Genomic DNA, 18,128 nt, shown 5'->3' on the forward strand with positions numbered 1-18,128 from the left:
CCCTGATTGGCGGGCGGCTCTGGCCGCCAGGAGCGTGGGGCCTAGCTCCGCCCCTCCAGGCAGCGCCCTCTATTTGACAGCGGCCGCGGAAGTGCTCGGGCTGCGTGGGACCAGGCGGCGGCTGGCTCGGCGGCGAACCCTCTCTAGGTAGGGATGGCAGGAGGGCGGGGAAAGGAGGCAGAATGCGCCAGAGCGGGGTGGGAGAGGAGAGGAAGAGAAGGGGATGGAGAGAAATCAGCAGGATGGGGTCCAGGTGGGGACGTGCGGCGTGCGCCTGGCCCTGGGCAACATTCCGCAGGCGTCTGTTGAATGCGTCGTAGGTGTCGGGCACTGGGAGGGCGCAGGGGCACTGACCCGACTGAAACTGACCCGAGGGTGCCTGCGCTGACCCTGGCAGAGACTGGCAGGCAGCTGGGCAACCTGAAGACGGGCTGCGAGGGCTGTGATGGGCGAGTGCGGGGCGCAGGGGACGCACGCTGGCCCACGCTGGAGGCAGGGGGGTTGCGACCAGAGTCCTCTGGTTTAGGGTCGCTGCCTGGCTAGAGGAGATATTTCAGGGCACTGAGGAGGCCTGGACGTGAAAGAAACACACACGGATGGGCGTGAAGAAAATGAAGTATTTGACGTTGGCCGTTGCGGATCTCTTGTCCAAGGGAAGTCTGTCCACTGAACACTAATACTTTACTTTGTGACAGATTTTATTTTATCTTTTTAAAAAGCGAAGGAATTAGGCGGAAGGACTGGTCAGTATCTGTGACTTCTACCATTGTAGTGCATACTCCAGTTACTGCAACGTAGTTAGGATGGAGGTGTAACAATCCACTGTTTGGGGAGACTAGAAGAGAAGGGAATCTATTACTTTAGCACTGGAAAAGGAAAAATCACGTCTACTAGCTTCCCTATGTAATAGAGTAAATTTTGAGATGGTAGGGGGCCGCCCCGTGGCAGAGTGGTTACAGTTCGGAATCGGGGCGCAGACCCACTTTACTATCAGTCATGCTCTGAAGGCATCCCACAGGTGAAATTTTGGGGGAAGATTAGCACAGATGTTCCCTCAGGGCTAATCTTACTCAATAAAAAAAAAAAAAAGAAGAAGAAGAACAAGAAGGTTGTCAACGGATGTTAGCTCAGGGCAAATCGTTCTCACCAAAAAAAAAATTTGAGATGGTATAAGAGAAGAAAACATTACCTCGAAAAGTTTGGGGTAGCCGGGTATTGTTAGCCAAAACCTTGTAGTAGGTTACGTGTCCTCATATCACCATCGTTTCTTTTTTTTTTTTTTAATTTGTAATGTTACGCACCCAAAAAAATCCTAAATATATGACCCTTGATCTTTTTACAGAGTGCTTTTTCGTTTGTTATGTAATGTAATTAACATGAGAGACAGAATTTTCCATTTGCATGTGTAACACCTTGAGAGGTAATATAATGTGGTAGCTAAGAGTACATGCTCTGGAATATACATCCCAGCTGTTACTTGTTACTGAACAAGTTATTTAAATACTCCTGCCCTCAGTTCCCCTGTCTATAAAATGGGGGTTATAGAAGTACCTACCTCATAGGGTTGTGAGAATTGTGACGGAATACATAAAAAGTAAATAATACTTTAATACTTGGTTCTCAATAAATGTTAGCTATTATTTCTACTTTTAAGGTAAAGCAAAAAGGTAATAAATGGTAGACTCAGTCATTCTGAGCCTAATTGTGTTGTATTGGGAACTATTTTAAGAAAAGGTTTGCTTCTGCAAAGGTAAAACAATATTGAATAGAAGGTTCTGTTTCAGTCAGAGGTACTTAACTTAGGGTGTGGAGGTGTTAAGAGGCCCCTTGACATTATATGCAAGATTATATGGTAGAATCACTGAGAATTTGCACACTTAAGGAGTGAAGAATTGAGATAATGGTGGGGAGGCAGCGGATCTTGCTTAAAGTTAATGGACTTTGGAACCAGACAGCAGGGGTTGGAATCCCAGCTCCAGAGTTTATTTACTTGATGACGTTGGGCGAGTTACTTGAATTTTCTGTGACCAGCTTCTTCATCTGTAAAATAAGAATAATGCTAGTACCTAACTCTTGGGGTTTCTTGAAGGAATTAAATTAGTTAATATGTACAGTACCTAGTATATAGAAAATATTAATATTAGGTATTACCAATTATTTTTCAAAGAAAAATCAAATGGCACCTTTTTCTGCCTTAGGTTAAAGGAATTTTGACTCAGCTTTGGCTCCCATGACAGTGATAATAATAGCTCCTATTTATTGACTGCTTCCATGTGTCGATGATGCCAAAAGTGTATGTAGTTAGTCCCTAAACCTTATGACAATTCTATAACATACATATGTCATCTCCATTTTATAGATGTGGGTTTGAATATAAACTTCAAAATCGAATTGCAGTGTTTCCATCATATTGTTGTTGATTTCAGAAGATTTTGCGTTAGATGTCAGAAATTACAGCAGTATATTCACGAATACCTAATTCCTACACTCAACAAATACAATTGAAACCAAAATTCTAAAAACACTTAGAACAGCCTTAATTTCACATATCCAAACTGCCTCTAGATTGACTGAGGTGCATTTCCTCCTCCCTCCCAGGCACTGGTTTGCTGTTGTAGCAATTTTGTACGGAGAATATACAGATTAAAACAATTAACATGATCTTCAGGTAAAAGCAAAATTAAAGAGTTTTTTAAAGTTAAGGACTGAGATCTTATTAAAGTTTTTGCTTATATCTGATATTAAAGATTCTTGGTTAATGTTGGAGTTCTTTTTGATTGCACCATGCTATTCCGGGTCCTGGATTGGATTAGGGCTGTGTGGCACTGTGGGTAACAGACGGATTAGTCCATCACCTCTTGGCAACCTCGAGTGGTGTCGAAATGTCCTTTTCAATTGTTAGGTTTTTCTTCAATATTTATGTCTCCAGTCATCACTTACTTAGTGTCTTTCCCCTGCTACACTATTTCCCTTGACAGTTTCTGCCTCTTACGCTTCAGCTTCAACGACCACTAGACTCACTTTTGAACTTCAGATTAATATTTGCATGTTGCCTATTGCTTATGTCTGGGAGCCCAGATGAGCCACAGGCAATTGGATTTAAGACCCAAACTGAACCCGTCACTCCTCACGCACGCCCTGTCCCTGTCGCTCCGAAATCTCCTGGCTCTCCCAGCATTCCCTATTTCCATTATAATGACGTCACCATCCACTCGGGCAAGCTAAAATCTCACGGTCGTCCTAGGTTTCTCCCTCTTTCGCATTCTAGTATCCAATCAGTTTTCAAGTCCTGTGGGATTTTTTTTACTTGTTACATCTCCAGTGAGCGTGTCTATTCCCCTAGCTCCTGCCTGAGGTCAGGCTGTCATCTTCTCTGGATTAGTCTACCACCAGAGCAACCCAGCTAGTGTCATTCCTGACGGAATGGTTTTTATGAGCTAGGGGTCTGATTATACCTCCTTCCTGCTCTCCCCATCATGAATAAGGGAAAATCCAAACTCCTTAGCAGGGCGGCAGGTCCCTCCAGTCTCACAGCAATTTCCTTTGACCAGGTTCACCCTGGAACATTTTCTTCCCTCTGCCTCACTGCTGTCGCACTCTTCGGCGCCTGTCAGCCACACCCAGTGAGCCATGAATGTAGAGCATGACTTTCCATGCCTTCACCATTGTTATTTCTATTTGAAATGGCTATCTCTAACCTTTTGTTTCTGGTAATGGTCTTCAAAGGCCAAATCAAATGTTTTCACTGTGAAGCCTTATACTGTGAGCTGAGGTAGTTGTGTTGTCTTTTCTGACTGCATGGAATTTGTGTAGATGCCTTTATTATAGCACTTGTCATATTGATGTAATTATTTGTTTCTCTAGTTGCCTTACCTTTAAGATGGATTTAGACTATATCTTTTTTTTTTTTAAAGATTTTTTTAATTTTTTCCTTTTTCTCCCCAAAGCCCCCCGGTACATAGTTGTGTATTCTTCGTTGTGGGTCCTTGTAGTTGTGGCATGTGGGACGCTGCCTCAGCGTGGTTTGATGAGCAGTGCCATGTCCGCGCCCAGGATTCGAACTAACGAAACACTGGGCCGCCTGCAGCGGAGCGCGCGAACTTAACCACTCGGCCACGGGGCCAGCCCCTAGACTATATCTTTTAAATCTTTTTGTATGCTCATTACCTAAAAGTAGTGCTTGATAATTGTGATTCGAATGAATTAACAATATTTGCTGAAGGATATATGTCAATATCTGGCATTTGGCATTAATTAATTAAAATTTTCTTTTCGTGCTAAAGTGAGAAAAAATGCTTGCTACTCATATCACCAACAAGGGGCTAAACACCCTAATTCATAAAGCGCTTCTAGAATTTGATTTTAAGACTAAAGACTCAGTGGGAAAATGGGCAAAGAATAAACACAGATAATTCACAGAAAAAAATATAAATTATTCTGAATATATGAAATGATACTCAACCTCACTCATCATAAGATAAATGTGAATGAAATATACACTGAGCTACCATTTCTTTGCTATTGATTAACAGATCTTCAAAAGTTTGGTGATACTCTCTGTTGGTGAGATTGTAGGGAAATCAGGAGTATCCTACATTGCTGTGGGCTTGCAAAGTCACGCGTCTCCTCTGGAGAGCAGTTTAACAGTATCTCCCAAAGTTAACCAATGTAGTTAGTCTTTGACCTAGCTCTTGTAGAAGTTTACCCAACCCAGGATTAATCATTGTAAAACTGTTTGCAGCAGCAAAAGATTAGTATCTATCCACTTATCTATTTGTGGGTTAAACAACAGTGAAGTCACACAAAGGAACATAGGTCCACAGTCCCTAGCCACAGTTTCAAAGTCTGGAAAGAGCCCCGAAAACCAAGAGTTTTTTGTTTTTTTAGAGTTTGAGACTCAAACTCATTTGATAGCAAAGCCTGACTCCAACTGACTGAGGTGCCCACTGTGTCTTGGTGCTCCTGCCGGGTACTCCTGCCTCTGCTGTTTGCTGGTACTGTTGTGTTCCTTTGGGTTTAATTGCATGTAAAGATATTTAAAAAATAGTTAAAGTAGCCCTATGACTAACAGAATGAATGGAAACATCTGTCGTTCGTAGTAGCACGGAATGTGGGGCTGTCATAGGAGCTTGTGCATGGTGTGTCTGCAAGGCAGCCTGCGCGAGCAGACAGCGTGGTAACTCCCACCATGTGTGACTTAAAGAACAGAAGGACAGATTGCTGAAGTTTTACACTGGCAGCGAGGACCAAGAAGTAATGAAAACCAGGAAACCACTGCACAGGACAGAAAATGAGGATCCTAACCATGTTTTGATTAAGTGAACTTGATAAGGAAGTAAATAAATGCCACTGATTGCTTTGTTGATCATGAAGCAGCTGGAACATATCAAGAACTGCTGCTGACGATGAACGTTAGCATTAAGGGAGGATTCAGAAATTTAGGAAGGAGTGTGATGAAAATATCTGAAAGTATGGTGAAAATTGTTGTGCTGACCGTGAAGCAGCTAAACGTTACCCTGATGAATTTGCTAACACAATATCTGATGAAAACGTGAGAGCTGAATAAATTTGCCGTGGTGATAAAATAGTTCTATACTTGCTTTTCATTCCTGGAAAACATTATACTGCAGGAGAAGCACCAGACTGTAATCCGAAGAAAAAGTTGACTATTCTGGAAGGAGCCAGTGCTCCAGACACGTAGAAGATCAAGTTGGAAGCAATTAGAAAAAGCCAGCATCTACAGTTTTTGAAGGAGCCTCACAAAATACCTGGGCATCTTAATGCAAACGTCTTTAGGCTGGTTCACTAATGCCTATGCTGATGATACAAGTTCTAGGCAGGCTGGACTGAAAGACAATGGAAGATTTTTAATTATTCCTAGGTAACTCTTTTATGCATTCTCCTCAACTTTTTGTGAAAAATAATGTTTTTAGCATTTACTGTCCCCCCCGTTGTGACTGTAATACCTTTTTCACCAAAGAGTGTGACACTAGCAATCAAAATTTCCAGTAAGAGCTCACTCATGAAGATCTTGTGTTCAAATCGCTGAGGCATGAAGTGATATTGATGAATCAGTGTTAATAAATGCGTAACATTCTAGCTGACAATGAAGCTTGAAAATGAACCTGCAGATAAAGATTTGGAAGGATTTTATGTCACCAGTGAGAAGGTGATACCTGACTTCATTAATTACACCATGTATTTTAACAGCCAAAACCAGAAATAAGTCAGGAGAAGATGACATTGAAGAAATGCTGAACATTGATCGTGATGCTTCTGTTATGCCTTCCTTGGATGATGGGGAAATTGCTGAAAGGTGGTTAAACACACTGAAGCATGAAGATAGTCATGATACATTAATGATGCTGACAACAACGACTACATTCTGAGCACAAAAGGAAAAATGGCTGAAGGCATTATGGTATGCAATTAAACAGCAATCACAGAGGCAGAAAAACAGTAATAAGACAGATGACATTGGTAGAAATCTTTTCAAAAAGCCATCTTGGGTAGTGTTGCGTCCTCGCTTGGGAATCCTGATCCTGGATCACCCTCAATGTCTGATTCCAACCTGATGGGCCCTTCTCTCTAAGATCCTCAAACAAATAGACGTAATAAGTATTTATTGCACATGTATAAATACATACTTACACAGATATTTAACTTTGGTATGTATTTGAAAGTTTACTGAATATCTTCCTTTAAAAATAGAAGTAATAAAGTATTTATAGTCTGTACAAATTCTATTTTTCATTTATCAGTTAATTACTACATAAATTATTACCATACAAATGAACTGTAATACTATTTACAGTATGTATTTATCCCACTTAATGTGAATTTCATAGATTTTCCTAAACAAATATTAATATATTTAACAGGATAATGTTATGACCTTTGAAAAATCTAGAAATTCTGAGTTCCAAAATACACTGATGCCAAATGTTTTAAGAAAGAATAGTAGACCTGTACAATAAAAAAGGAGGAATTGGGGCCGGCCCAGTGGTGCACTGGTTAGGTTCACACATTCTGCTTTGGCAGCTGGGGGTCCACCAGTTCAGATCCCGGGTGCAGACATGGCACTGCTCATCAAGCCATGCTGTGGCAGGCATCCCACATGTGAAGTGGAGGAAGATGGGCACGGATGTTAGCTCAGGGCAGGAGGGAGTGTCAACCGTTGGCACTAACAAGAGCCTGACCATAAAACTTCAAAGGAAACACTGAAGCACATCCACAGAGACTTTGAAAAGCTCTGACATTTTCTTAGAAATCTAGAATGATTTCCATGAGAAGGGCTGTGCACCTACCCAAGAAACATGGGAGATGGCTCTACTCTCTTACTTCTGGCTGACTTTGAGGGTCTGGGCAAGCAGGAAGTGAGGGCGAAGTCAGAGTTGTAAACTGCCCACAGAAGCATTAAAAGCATGGCCCAACACCTGGCACCTCAGCACAGGCTGAGAGACTTCTTGGTTCAAGACGTTTAAGGAGGGGCCGGCCCAGTGGTGCAGTGGTTAAGTTTGCACGTTCTGCTTCTCGGCGGCACAGGGTTCTCCAGTTCAGATCCCAGGTGTGGATAAGGCACCACTGGGCAAAAGCCATGCTGTGGTAGGCGTCCCATATATAAAGTAGAGGAAGATGGGCATGGATGTTAGCTCAGGGCCAGTCTTCCTCAGCAAAAAAGAGGAGGATTGGCAGCAGTTAGCTCAGGGCTCATCTTCCTCAAAAAAGAAAAAAAAAAGACATTTAAGGAAATCTGTTCAGTCATCACCAGCAGAGACTTCAGTATCTGCATACTACAGAGAGTACAGGTGTTATACAATTAATCTGGGAAAGTCACTTAAATAAGCAGCAACAACAGCAACATGAAACCTGGGAGGAGGCCCACGGGGAATCTGATGTCTAGGGCTGCCACATTATGTTATTTATGGAATTGTTCCATTTTCCACAAAAAATTATGAGACATACAAGCAAGTAGGTATGGCCTATACACACACACAAAAGCAGACAGTAGAAACTCTCTCTGAGAAAGCCCAGACATTGGACTTAGTAGACAGAGACTTTAAATCCACTACTACAAGTATGTTCAAAGATGTAAAGAATGCTGTGTCTAAATACCTAAAAGAAAGTATGAGAACAATTTCCCACCAAATAGAGAATCTCAAAGTAATAGAATTTATTAAAGATAAATAAATAAATAAGAATTCAGGAGGTGAGGGGCCGGCCCCAGGACTGAGTGGTTAAGTTCATGTACTCTGCTTCGGTGGCCCAGGGTTCACTGGTTCGGATCCTGGGTGTGGACATGGCACTGCTCATCAAGCCATGCTGAGGCAGCATCCCACACAGCACAACCAGAAGGACTCACTACTAGAAATATATACAACTATGTACTGGGGGGCTTTGGGAAGAAAAAGGAGAAATAAAATCTTTAAAAAAAATTCAGAAGTTGGGGCCGGCCCCATAGCCAAGTGGTTAAGTTCATGCGCTCCACTGCAGGTGGCCCAGTGTTTCGTTGGTTCAAATCCTGGGCGCGGACATGGTACTGCTCATCAAACCACGCTGAGGCGGCGTCCCACATGCCACAACTAGAAGGACCCACAACGAAGAATATACAACTATGTACCGGGGGGCTTTGGGGAGAAAAAGGAAAAAAAATAAAATCTTTAAAAAAAAAAATTCAGAAGTTGAAAGTATAATAACTGAAGTTAAAAATTAACTGTCAGGCTTCATGTCAGATTTGAGCTTACAGAACAGAGAATCAAAGAACTTGAAGATAGGTCAATTGAGATTTATCCAGTCCTAGGAACAGAAAGAAAGAATGAAGAAAAATGAACAGAGGCTCAGAGACTTGGGGGGCACCATCCAAAATACCAATATAAGCATAATGGGAGTCCCAGAAGGAGAAGAGAGAGAAATGGGCAAAAAGTTTATTTTAAGAAATAATGGCCCCATACTCCTCAAATTTGATGAAAAATATTAATTTACACATCCAGGAGGCTAAATGGTATGAGTTGTGGGGTTTCTTTTGGGGATGATAAAAATATTCTGAAATTGGATAATGGTAATGATTGAACAACTATGAGAATATGCTAAAAACTCCTGAATCGTACTCTTTAAAATGGTGAATTTTATGATATGTGAATTGTATCTCAGTAAAGCTATTTAATTAAAAACAAAGAAAAGGAGGATGTTCTTTATATAGAGAGGGACAGATCTCTAAGCTATGTTGTTAAAAGAAAAGAGAAAGGAACAGTGTATATAACTTGCCACTTTTTGTAAGAAAGGAGGGAAATAAAACCTTGTAGTTTGATCTTACATTTAAAAACGTCCTAAGGATTCAGGGGCCAGCCCCCGTGGCATAGTGGTTAAGTTTTCATGCTCTGCTTTGGCGGCACAGGGTTAGCAGGTTCAGATCCCTGGTGCAGACCTATGCACCGCTCATCAGACCATGCTGTAGCGGCATCCCACATACAAAATAGAGGAAGATTGGCTCTGTGACAATCTTCCTCAAGCAAAAAGAGGAAGATTAGCAACAGATGTTAGCTCAGGACCAGTCTTCCTCACCAAAAAAAAAAAAAAAAAAAAAAAATCCTAAGGATTCATAGGAAACTAATAAATATGGTTTCTCAGAGGGCTAGAAGTGGGATGATTGTGGTGTACAGAGACATGTATGGAAGCAAGATTTCTCACTGTATATCTTCTTATGTCAATTATTTTAAACCACCTGTGTCTATTATTTTTTTTAAAGACTTTCTAAATCTCTGGGGAATCTAGTGGGGGAAGTGGGCTACAATTAAAACTTTCTTTCCTACAGGTTATTTTATTTCATAAGTGAGTGTTTACTTACATGCCATTTATATGTAGCAGATAAAGGCCATTTGAATACCTGAAATCTAATTTGGATAGGCGGTTTCCAGACTGTTTTTTTTTGTTGCTATTGTTCAGAAGTTTTACTTATAAATGAGAGATGATGTTGAACTATAGAACAGGATCATGAATATAGAATAGACTTAAAATGTACTGAACTGACTAAAGTTTCTCTAAAAATTTAAGCATCTAGAGCAGGAGTTGGCAAACTTTTCTTTTAAAGGGCCAGCTAGTAAATATCTTAAGCTTTGCGGGCCGTTCTGTGGGCCACGTTTGCCAGGCCCTGATCTAGTATATTGATTAGGGGGTGAGGGATAAATGTATTCTGGTTCTTAATGCCAAGAACCTGTTTGCCTTTGTTCTGTCAATGGGGGACAGAACAAAGTTTCCTTCTGTCACAAGAACAGATTGTCCCTGACTTCTCTGCTTATGGTGACAGCATGGATGCCTTTTAGGAAATTTATCTTATGTCTCAGCACTGAAGCACGAATCTCTGAAATATGAGTCCTTTTAGGAGAGAGATGCCACTGAAACTTGTAGCTGAAGGAGTAAAACATTTGCCTAAGTACCTAGTTCCTGCTGTTCCACATCTTGACTACTTGCCATGTTGCCCTAGGACATACTAGAAAAGAACACTAAGGTGACCACTAAGTGGACTTAGACCACTTACCAGCTTGATGACCTTAGAGAAAAAACTTCCTGGGCCTCAGTTTCTCTAACTGAGTTCTGGTGTCCCCACGCATAATAAGAAGAGATTGGACTAGAGATGATATTTAAGATCCCTTCTGGCTCTAAAGATGGCATTTAGGGGAGTCTGGTAGCAGCGGACTTACACTACATGGGCTTATTAAAGCAGGAGCTTCAAGGACAGCCATGCACCACATAAGGACAATGGAAAAGGACAGACCGCTTATACAACAGTGGTCCCATAAGATTCATCCCATATAGCCTAGGTCTGTAGTATAGTATATAGTAGGCTATATCATCTAGGCTTGTGTAAGTACTATCAGAGAGGAAGAAATTTTCCTCTCTCCTAGGTTCTTCTGGCTGGTCTAGGAATTAAATTGACATGAGACAGATTAACAGGAAAAAAACAAACAAAAGTTTAATAACATGTATACATGGGAGAAACTCAGGAAAACTGAGTAAGGCACCAAAATGGTTGAAGCCCTCACCTTAAATACCATCCTCAGCTAAAGACAAAAGAAGATGTTGGAGTTGGGGAGAGTCAGTGACTTCATTGGGAAGGAAGGCAATTCACAGGCAGGTGAAAAGGAGCAAACGTTTGGAAAACAAGTGTTTGACCACACAGAAACAGAAGAACACAGAGGGGAGCCCAACAAACAGGTTCTTCTAGGTTCCTCCCTGTCTGCCACCTAGTTCATGTTATGTTAAGGTGATAGCTCAATTCCTGAGGCAGGGTTTTTTGTCTGAATTCTTTTAGGCAGTTAAGTGGGAGTTAACAAGAAAAATTTTCTGAGTCTTGTGTTTTTCTTTTTCTTTTTTTTTTTTTACAGAACTTATTTTTGCTCCCCAAAACCCCCCAGTACACAGTTGTATATTCTTCATTGTGGGTCCTTCTAGTTGTGGCATGTGGGATGCTGCCTCAGTGAGGTTTCATGAGCAGTACCATGTCTGCGCCCAGGATTTGAACCAACGAAACACTGGGCCGCCTGCAGTGGAGCGCGCAAATTTAACCACTCGGCCACGGGGCCAGCCCCTCTGAGTCTTCTCTTTCTTAAAAATAATCAGCCTAGGGCCAGCCCAGTGGTGTAGTGGTTAAGTTGGCATGGTCTGCTTCAGTGGCCCAGGGTTTGCAGGTTTGGATCCCAGGTGCATCGAGTCATGCTATGGCAGGGTCCCACATACAAAATAGAGGACAATTGGCAACAGATGTTAGCTCGGGGCCAATCTTCCTCACAAAAAAAAAAAAAGACATTTGGGAGAAAAAAGTCAGCCTAAAATAATCCCCTTGTTAAGGAGACACATTTTGGGATGGGAAATTTTGTTCCCCTTCAGTACAATCTGTGCTGTTCACACAATAATGAAATCACCTAGCAACACATGACTATAGTGTTTGTGAAAAATGTTTGCTTTGAGAAATGTCATTGTGGGTAAATAATTGTTGCACATGTTTATCTTTTAGGGGCTAAGATGGATCTTGTTCTCAGTGCTGCAGATTATTATTTTTTTACACCATACATATATCCAGCCACATGGCCAGAGGATGACATCTTCCGACAAACTATTAGTCTCCTGATTGTTACAAATCTTGGTGCTTATATCCTTTATTTCCTCTTTTCAACGCTGAACTATTATTTTGTCTTTGACCATGCATTAATGAAACATCCACAATTTTTAAAGGTAAGTGATTTTCTCACCTACTTTCTAACTTACTGTTACGGTAAAAATGACAGTATGATGTTTTTGCGAGATTTTCATATTAAACTGGTTTTAACCATTACATAAAGCTTTGGAAACCAGCCTCAATGGATTAGATATTTTTGATAGGGCTAATCCCCTCTCTCTTTCCCTTAATTTAAACAAATAAATGAATCCAAAATTTTTTTTTAAGACTATAAGTCTGTATCTTGCAGATACATAGACAAGAATTTTTTTTCTTATAGTGATGAATGAATAAATGCACATATTTGTGTAATTATTTTAATGTTTGACTTTCACAAACTGAAATATGTTCTCTATCTGTGTATATTTTTGTTTGCCTAGATAGAAGATTCAAACTCAGTAGTTTTAGACTTGTTTACAATCATTTTTCTATTTAAGTTATTTGTGTTTGTCAACTGGAAAAAAAGGGAGGATTGGGATAGAAATTAATTATGAAAAAAGTGATTATTCTGTAAAAGAAATTTAAAATACAGATTTTGTGTGGGAAGGGGGAAAAGTTTCAGAATTTAAAAATATTTATTGCATATGCTCAGTACAAATGGAATGTTTTTCTTACACGCCCATTTCCACATATTAAAATTTTAATAGAAACAGTTTGGAGGTAAGCTTCTTCATATAAAAAAGATTTTTTTTTTTTTTTTTTTTTTTTTGCTGGGGAAGATTTGCCATGAGCTAACATCTGTTGCCAGTCTTCCTCTTTTTTTATGTGAGCCGCCACCACAACATGGCCACTGACAGACAAGTGGTGTGGTCCCACCCCCAGGAACCAAACTTTAACCACTAGGCCATTGGGGCTGGCCCAAAAAAGATTTTTAAAATCCAATTCACAACAGTTTTATACTAGTTTTGTTTAACGTAGATTTTGTGATTTTTAAGTATTGGAAATTTCATTTTCAGAATCAAGTCTATCGAGAGATTATGTTTGCTGTCCAGTCATTGCCATGGATAAGTATTCCCACTATTTTATTGTTCCTGCTGGAGTTGCGAGGCTACAGCAAATTATATGATGATGTAGGAGAGTTTCCAAGTGGTAAGTGAATAATAGATCAGGCACAGAGTGGTTTCTCAAAAGAACCAAACTGCCTGTTTTTCTTTTAAAATAATTGCAAATAGTTCCATTGTCCTTAGTGTTCTACTTTTATATATTCTATCTTGCCCCATATGTGCATTTCATTGGTTTTATCTATCAATTTTAAAGTCTTTGTTGTAGATGAAATTGTGCCTGGGGGATCCGACATAGGCCCTCAAATTTGTTTCCTGTTGTCTTCATTGAATTCAAACTTCTGAAAAAATAACTCAAGTAGTACATGATAATTATAGAAAATCAGAAAATACAGATTTTTAAAAATCAATTATCCTGCTGCCTAGAAACTGTGCATCTTCTGGCATGCGTGCTCCCACTTCTCTATGCCTGTATACTTCATTATTTACAGTACAAAAATGAAGCCTTCCTATACATTGTTGGATTGGACTCTGGTTTTGTTTTTCTCTTAGCAATATATATGCCCATGTCTGCATGTCAGTAAATATTGAGTGGCCAGCCTGGTGGTGTAGTGGTTAAGTTCGCGCACTCTGCTTCAACGGCCTGAGGTTTGCGGGTTAGGATCCCAGGCACGGACCTCGCACTGCTCATTAAGCCATGCTGTGGCGGCATCCCACATAGAGTAGAGGAAGATTGGCACAGATGTTAGCTCAGGGTCAGTCTTCCTCACAAAAAAGTTAAAAAATAAAGTAAATAAATATTGACATTATTATAATATATCAGTTATAGTATCTCATTGTACAGATATCCATAGTTTATTTAAATGATCTCTAATTTTTAGACCTTTAGATTTTTCCTCTTTTCCTACTAAAACAGTCCTACAGTGACTAACCTAAATTTTTGTGGAATTCTGAAGTTATATGATCAAGATACATTTTCAGTATCTAGTATCAGAAAATAAGAATAGCGGCCAGCCCAGTGGCACAGCGGTTAAGTTCGCACGTTCTGCTTCGGCGGCTCGGCGTTCGTCGGTTTGGATTCCAGGTGCAGACATGGCACCACTTGACAAGCCATACTGTGGTAGGCATCCCACATATAAAGTAGAGGAAGATGGGCACAGATGTTAGCTCAGGGCCAGTCTTCCTCAGCAAAAAGAGGAGGATTGGCAGCAGATATGATCTCAGGGCTCATCTTCCTCAAAAAAAAAAGAAAGAATAGTAGTTAACATTTATTGAGTGTTAATATGTACCAGCTACAGTTCACAGCTTTTCACATGTATCAGTCCATGTTGTTCTGCATCAATTATATGAGGTAGGTACTCTTACTATACTCCTTTTATAGGTGAGTAAATTAAATGTACAGACTTTCGATAACTTGCCCAGGTCGCTCAACAAATAAGTGATGGCTCTGGGACTAGAACCCAGCTTGCCAGCACGAGCACCCCTGCTCCCTAAGTCAGACGTTATTTGGTTATTTAGAGGAGGGAACAAAAATTATACACTAGGGTGATGCATTGGCTAGGCCTGGGAAAGTGGATAAGATTGTGAGTAAAAATAAAAGGAGGAAGGCATTCTAGATATGTGAAACAGTACAAGTAAAGGCACAGAGGTAAGACTTTCAAGATATGAGAAGGACATTGAGTAAACTAGCCTGGTTTGTACAAGAACAGATAAGGTTGGAAAGATGAGAAAGGGTTGGGTTATGGAGTAGATGCTAGGCTTAAGATATTTAGTGGAAAATAAAATTCTAAGCATGGAGATAATGTGTAAAGGTAAGTTTAAGAAGGTTAATATGAAGGAAAATTATTTAATGGCGTTATTCTCAGAGATTTAAATAATAAAGATGCCTGCGGAGTATTCTTATTCTGTCTCATAAATATCTTCATAGTTTAATTAAGAAATATTGTAGGTGGGACTCTTCAAGTTTCTACATGAAGGAAATGTGGAAATGAGCAGATTCTAGAGTCAAGGGGAGATTAATTTATAACGTATTGAATGAGCCCAGACAGATAGTTTGTAGTGTTTGCGTGTAGGGTCGTATTTTGCACTTAGACATGTAAAAAGCAAATGCTGATCTTGGAAGCTGAATCTCGATTCTGCTCCACCCTGTTGTCTTTTCTAGGCTGGTTTCACCTCGTTGTTAGTGTGCTGTCCTTCCTCTTTTTCACGGACATGCTGATCTACTGGATTCACAGAGGCCTTCATCATAGACTCGTATATAAGGTAGAGTCATTTGCAGGGGAAAGAGAAAAAAATATACATTTCAACACTGTGTGATTATAAACGCTGCTCCCTATTTACAAGGATTTCCTCTAACTATGTTGAATACCTGAGTAGCCATAGTCATGACAGGTACTGGATATATTTTGTTTTTATCCTTCTTTATGGGTCTGGAGGGGTTGTGTTAAAATTTTACTGTTTGGGGCTAAAAAGAGGGCTATTTTATAAAGACATTATGCTAATTTCAAAGGGGTTTTTTAGTTAGTTCATTTCTACAACATGAGTATGAAAAGCTAAGTTGAATCTTGCACTGGGCAAAGTTTGTGGTGCTAACAGTGTCCTTTTCTTCTGTAGCACGTACACAAACCTCATCATACCTGGAAGATTCCTACTCCATTTGCAAGTCATGCTTTTCACCCCTTGGATGGCTTCCTTCAGGGTCTGCCTTACCATATATACCCCTTCATCTTTCCATTACACAAGATGGTATATTTAGGCTTGTATATCTTGGTCAATTTCTGGACAATTTCTATTCATGATGGTGATTTTCGTGTCCCCCAAATCTTAAGGCCATTTATTAATGGCTCCGCTCACCATACAGACCACCACCTTTTTTTTGACTGTAACTATGGACAGTATTTCACATTGTGGGATAGAATTGGAGGCTCATTCAAAAATCCTTCCTCCTTTGAAGGGAAGGGTCCACTTAGTTATGTGAAGAAGATGACAGAAGAAAAGTGCGATGGGCATGCAGGAAATGGCTGTAAAAATGAAAAATTATTCAATGGAGAATTTACAAAGACTGAGTAGATAATTGCCCAATTATTAAATATTTTTAATAAGGAAAAATAATCTATATATAGCCAAGAGACATAGCAAGTAAATGGTATCATTTGAAAATCAGCATTGTGGGTCGTGCTGAGGAATGATCATAATGGTAGATCAAGGGAAGATGCTGTGAACACCAAGATTTTAACCTCATGCTTAAAATACTAGGTGTTAGTCTAAGGGACAACTTGTATCTTTCTAGCCAGCAGATCTGTGATTTGTATAGTCTCAACAACAATTTTTAAAAAGATAGAGAGAGAGTACATTATTGAGGGGACTAGGTTATGTCCTTTTGCCTTAATCCACCATATTCATTAAGAAAAATTCATTGTGCTTAATAATACCAAGACTAAGCACCATAACAAAGAAATACTAATATAAAGATGGTTCCTTGTTTCAGGAATGGTTAAGTCTTCAATGTCAGTATGATTTGTTCAAGTGGAAATACCAGTGTGCGAAAAAATTCTGATATATTAGTGGCTGTGTAAGTGACCTAATTAATAGCAGGTGCAATAAGAGTATCGTCTTCCTACGCATAGGAAGCTTATTCTCTGGAGACATTGTCAAATATTACATCTTGCTGATGAATACATAAATTGAAATTTTACAAAATAATTGATACTCTCTGATTTAATCCAGATCTGGGCTTATTTAACTAAAGATTTTGATGGTTATTGTTTAAAACCATTATTTAATAAGTGTGAAAATATGTGAATCTGAATATAGTTAGAAAGGAAATATGATGCCCAAATAATATATTCGACACTGCTGATTTTTTAATTAAATTGATGCACTGCACTTTTGATATGTTTCAATGTTACAAACCTATAATTTTCTATAAAAGGACATAATTGCCAAATATTTAGGTCTGTCACTGAAGATTAGTTTTGTGACCTTATTCTCCCCTCTTCTTCCCTCACTTCTCCCCACTTCCTCTGCAAAAAGATTTAACATGTACTTTCGTAAAGAAATGTATGTTGTGACGTAAATATATTGGAAAAACGTGGTTTGCAAGGCATTCTATAAGATATTTATATAAAATCAATAAAAGTTGATTATGACTATTATTAAACTGTATCAGTTAAGTATTGTAACAGCACAAAGTATTTGTACAAATTTTATGTCAGTTTGAAACCAGAAATGATGTGGATTGTCAAAACTGTTTTAAAATGTCCCCAAATGCTCAACGTCGAAGGAGAAAGAGAGAAGGGGCTATCAGATTCTTTTTATGTCTCCCAACTTTATTAGATTTGAGAGTTTCAGCAAGAGACCGGTCATAAAATACAATGCTTGGGATCCGGATGAAAATCTTCTTTCTCTTTGAGTTACTGTTACAGTGTTGTTATCTTACCTCAAGATGCCAGTGTACCACTTAGTATTTAGTAACTGGTAAATGCAGCCGAGGGCTTGTCGCTAATCCTCCACCCCACCCCGCCCCCGGTACTCCACTTTGCCCAAGAAATAGAAGGAAATTTTTTTTTTTTTTTTTTAAAGATTGGCACCTGAGCTAACAACTGTTGCCAGTCTTTTTTTTTCTGCTTTATCTTCCCAAACCCCCCCGTACATAGTTGTATATCTTAGTTGCAGGTCCTTCTAGTTGTGGGGTGTGGGACGCCACCTCAACGTGGCCTGATGAGTGGTGCCATGTCCGCGCCCAGGATCCGAACCCTGGGCCGCCGCAGTGGAGCGCACGAACTTAACCACTCGGCCACGGAGCTAGCCCCAAAAGAAGGAAATTAAGACGTAAATTTTGTTTGCTAATAATAATGACAGCTAATATTTATTGAGCTTTTCCTTTTGACCAGGCACTGTTTCAAGTCCTTGACATG

The 18,128-nt window shown here is 39.8% G+C and overlaps 1 protein-coding gene across 3 annotated transcripts; it reads left to right on the plus strand.

The window, feature by feature from the left end:
* Window positions 1–52: 52 nt before the first annotated feature.
* SC5D (sterol-C5-desaturase) lies at window positions 53–17,780 on the plus strand. Of its 3 annotated transcripts, XM_070272156.1 has the most exons (6): window positions 76–147; window positions 11,058–11,127; window positions 12,011–12,228; window positions 13,168–13,300; window positions 15,374–15,474; window positions 15,826–17,366. In XM_070272156.1, exons 3-6 carry the CDS (start codon window positions 12,019–12,021, stop codon window positions 16,279–16,281), a joined length of 900 nt encoding a protein of 299 aa, XP_070128257.1. In that variant the 5' UTR covers window positions 76–147; window positions 11,058–11,127; window positions 12,011–12,018; the 3' UTR covers window positions 16,282–17,366. The 3 variants fall into 3 exon arrangements, with proteins under 3 accessions (NP_001296267.1, XP_070128257.1, XP_070128258.1); NM_001309338.1 differs by lacking the exon at window positions 11,058–11,127 and having other exon boundaries at window positions 53–147; window positions 15,826–17,780; XM_070272157.1 differs by lacking the exons at window positions 76–147; window positions 11,058–11,127 and adding an exon at window positions 406–743.
* The last annotated feature ends 348 nt before the right edge of the window (window positions 17,781–18,128 follow it).

The sequence above is a fragment of the Equus caballus genome, chromosome 7, assembly GCF_041296265.1.
Source record: "Equus caballus isolate H_3958 breed thoroughbred chromosome 7, TB-T2T, whole genome shotgun sequence".
Lineage (NCBI taxonomy): Eukaryota > Metazoa > Chordata > Mammalia > Perissodactyla > Equidae > Equus > Equus caballus.

Bases quoted from the DNA above. Each gene is read 5' to 3' on its own strand.
- SC5D (NM_001309338.1), top strand. From the start codon at position 12,019: ATGGATCTTGTTCTCAGTGCTGCAGATTATTATTTTTTTACACCATAC. The intron at 13,301-15,373 runs GTAAGTGAATAA...TGTCTTTTCTAG, and splicing joins TGTAGGAGAGTTTCCAAGTG to GCTGGTTTCACCTCGTTGTT. The intron at 15,475-15,825 runs GTAGAGTCATTT...TTTCTTCTGTAG, and splicing joins ATCATAGACTCGTATATAAG to CACGTACACAAACCTCATCA.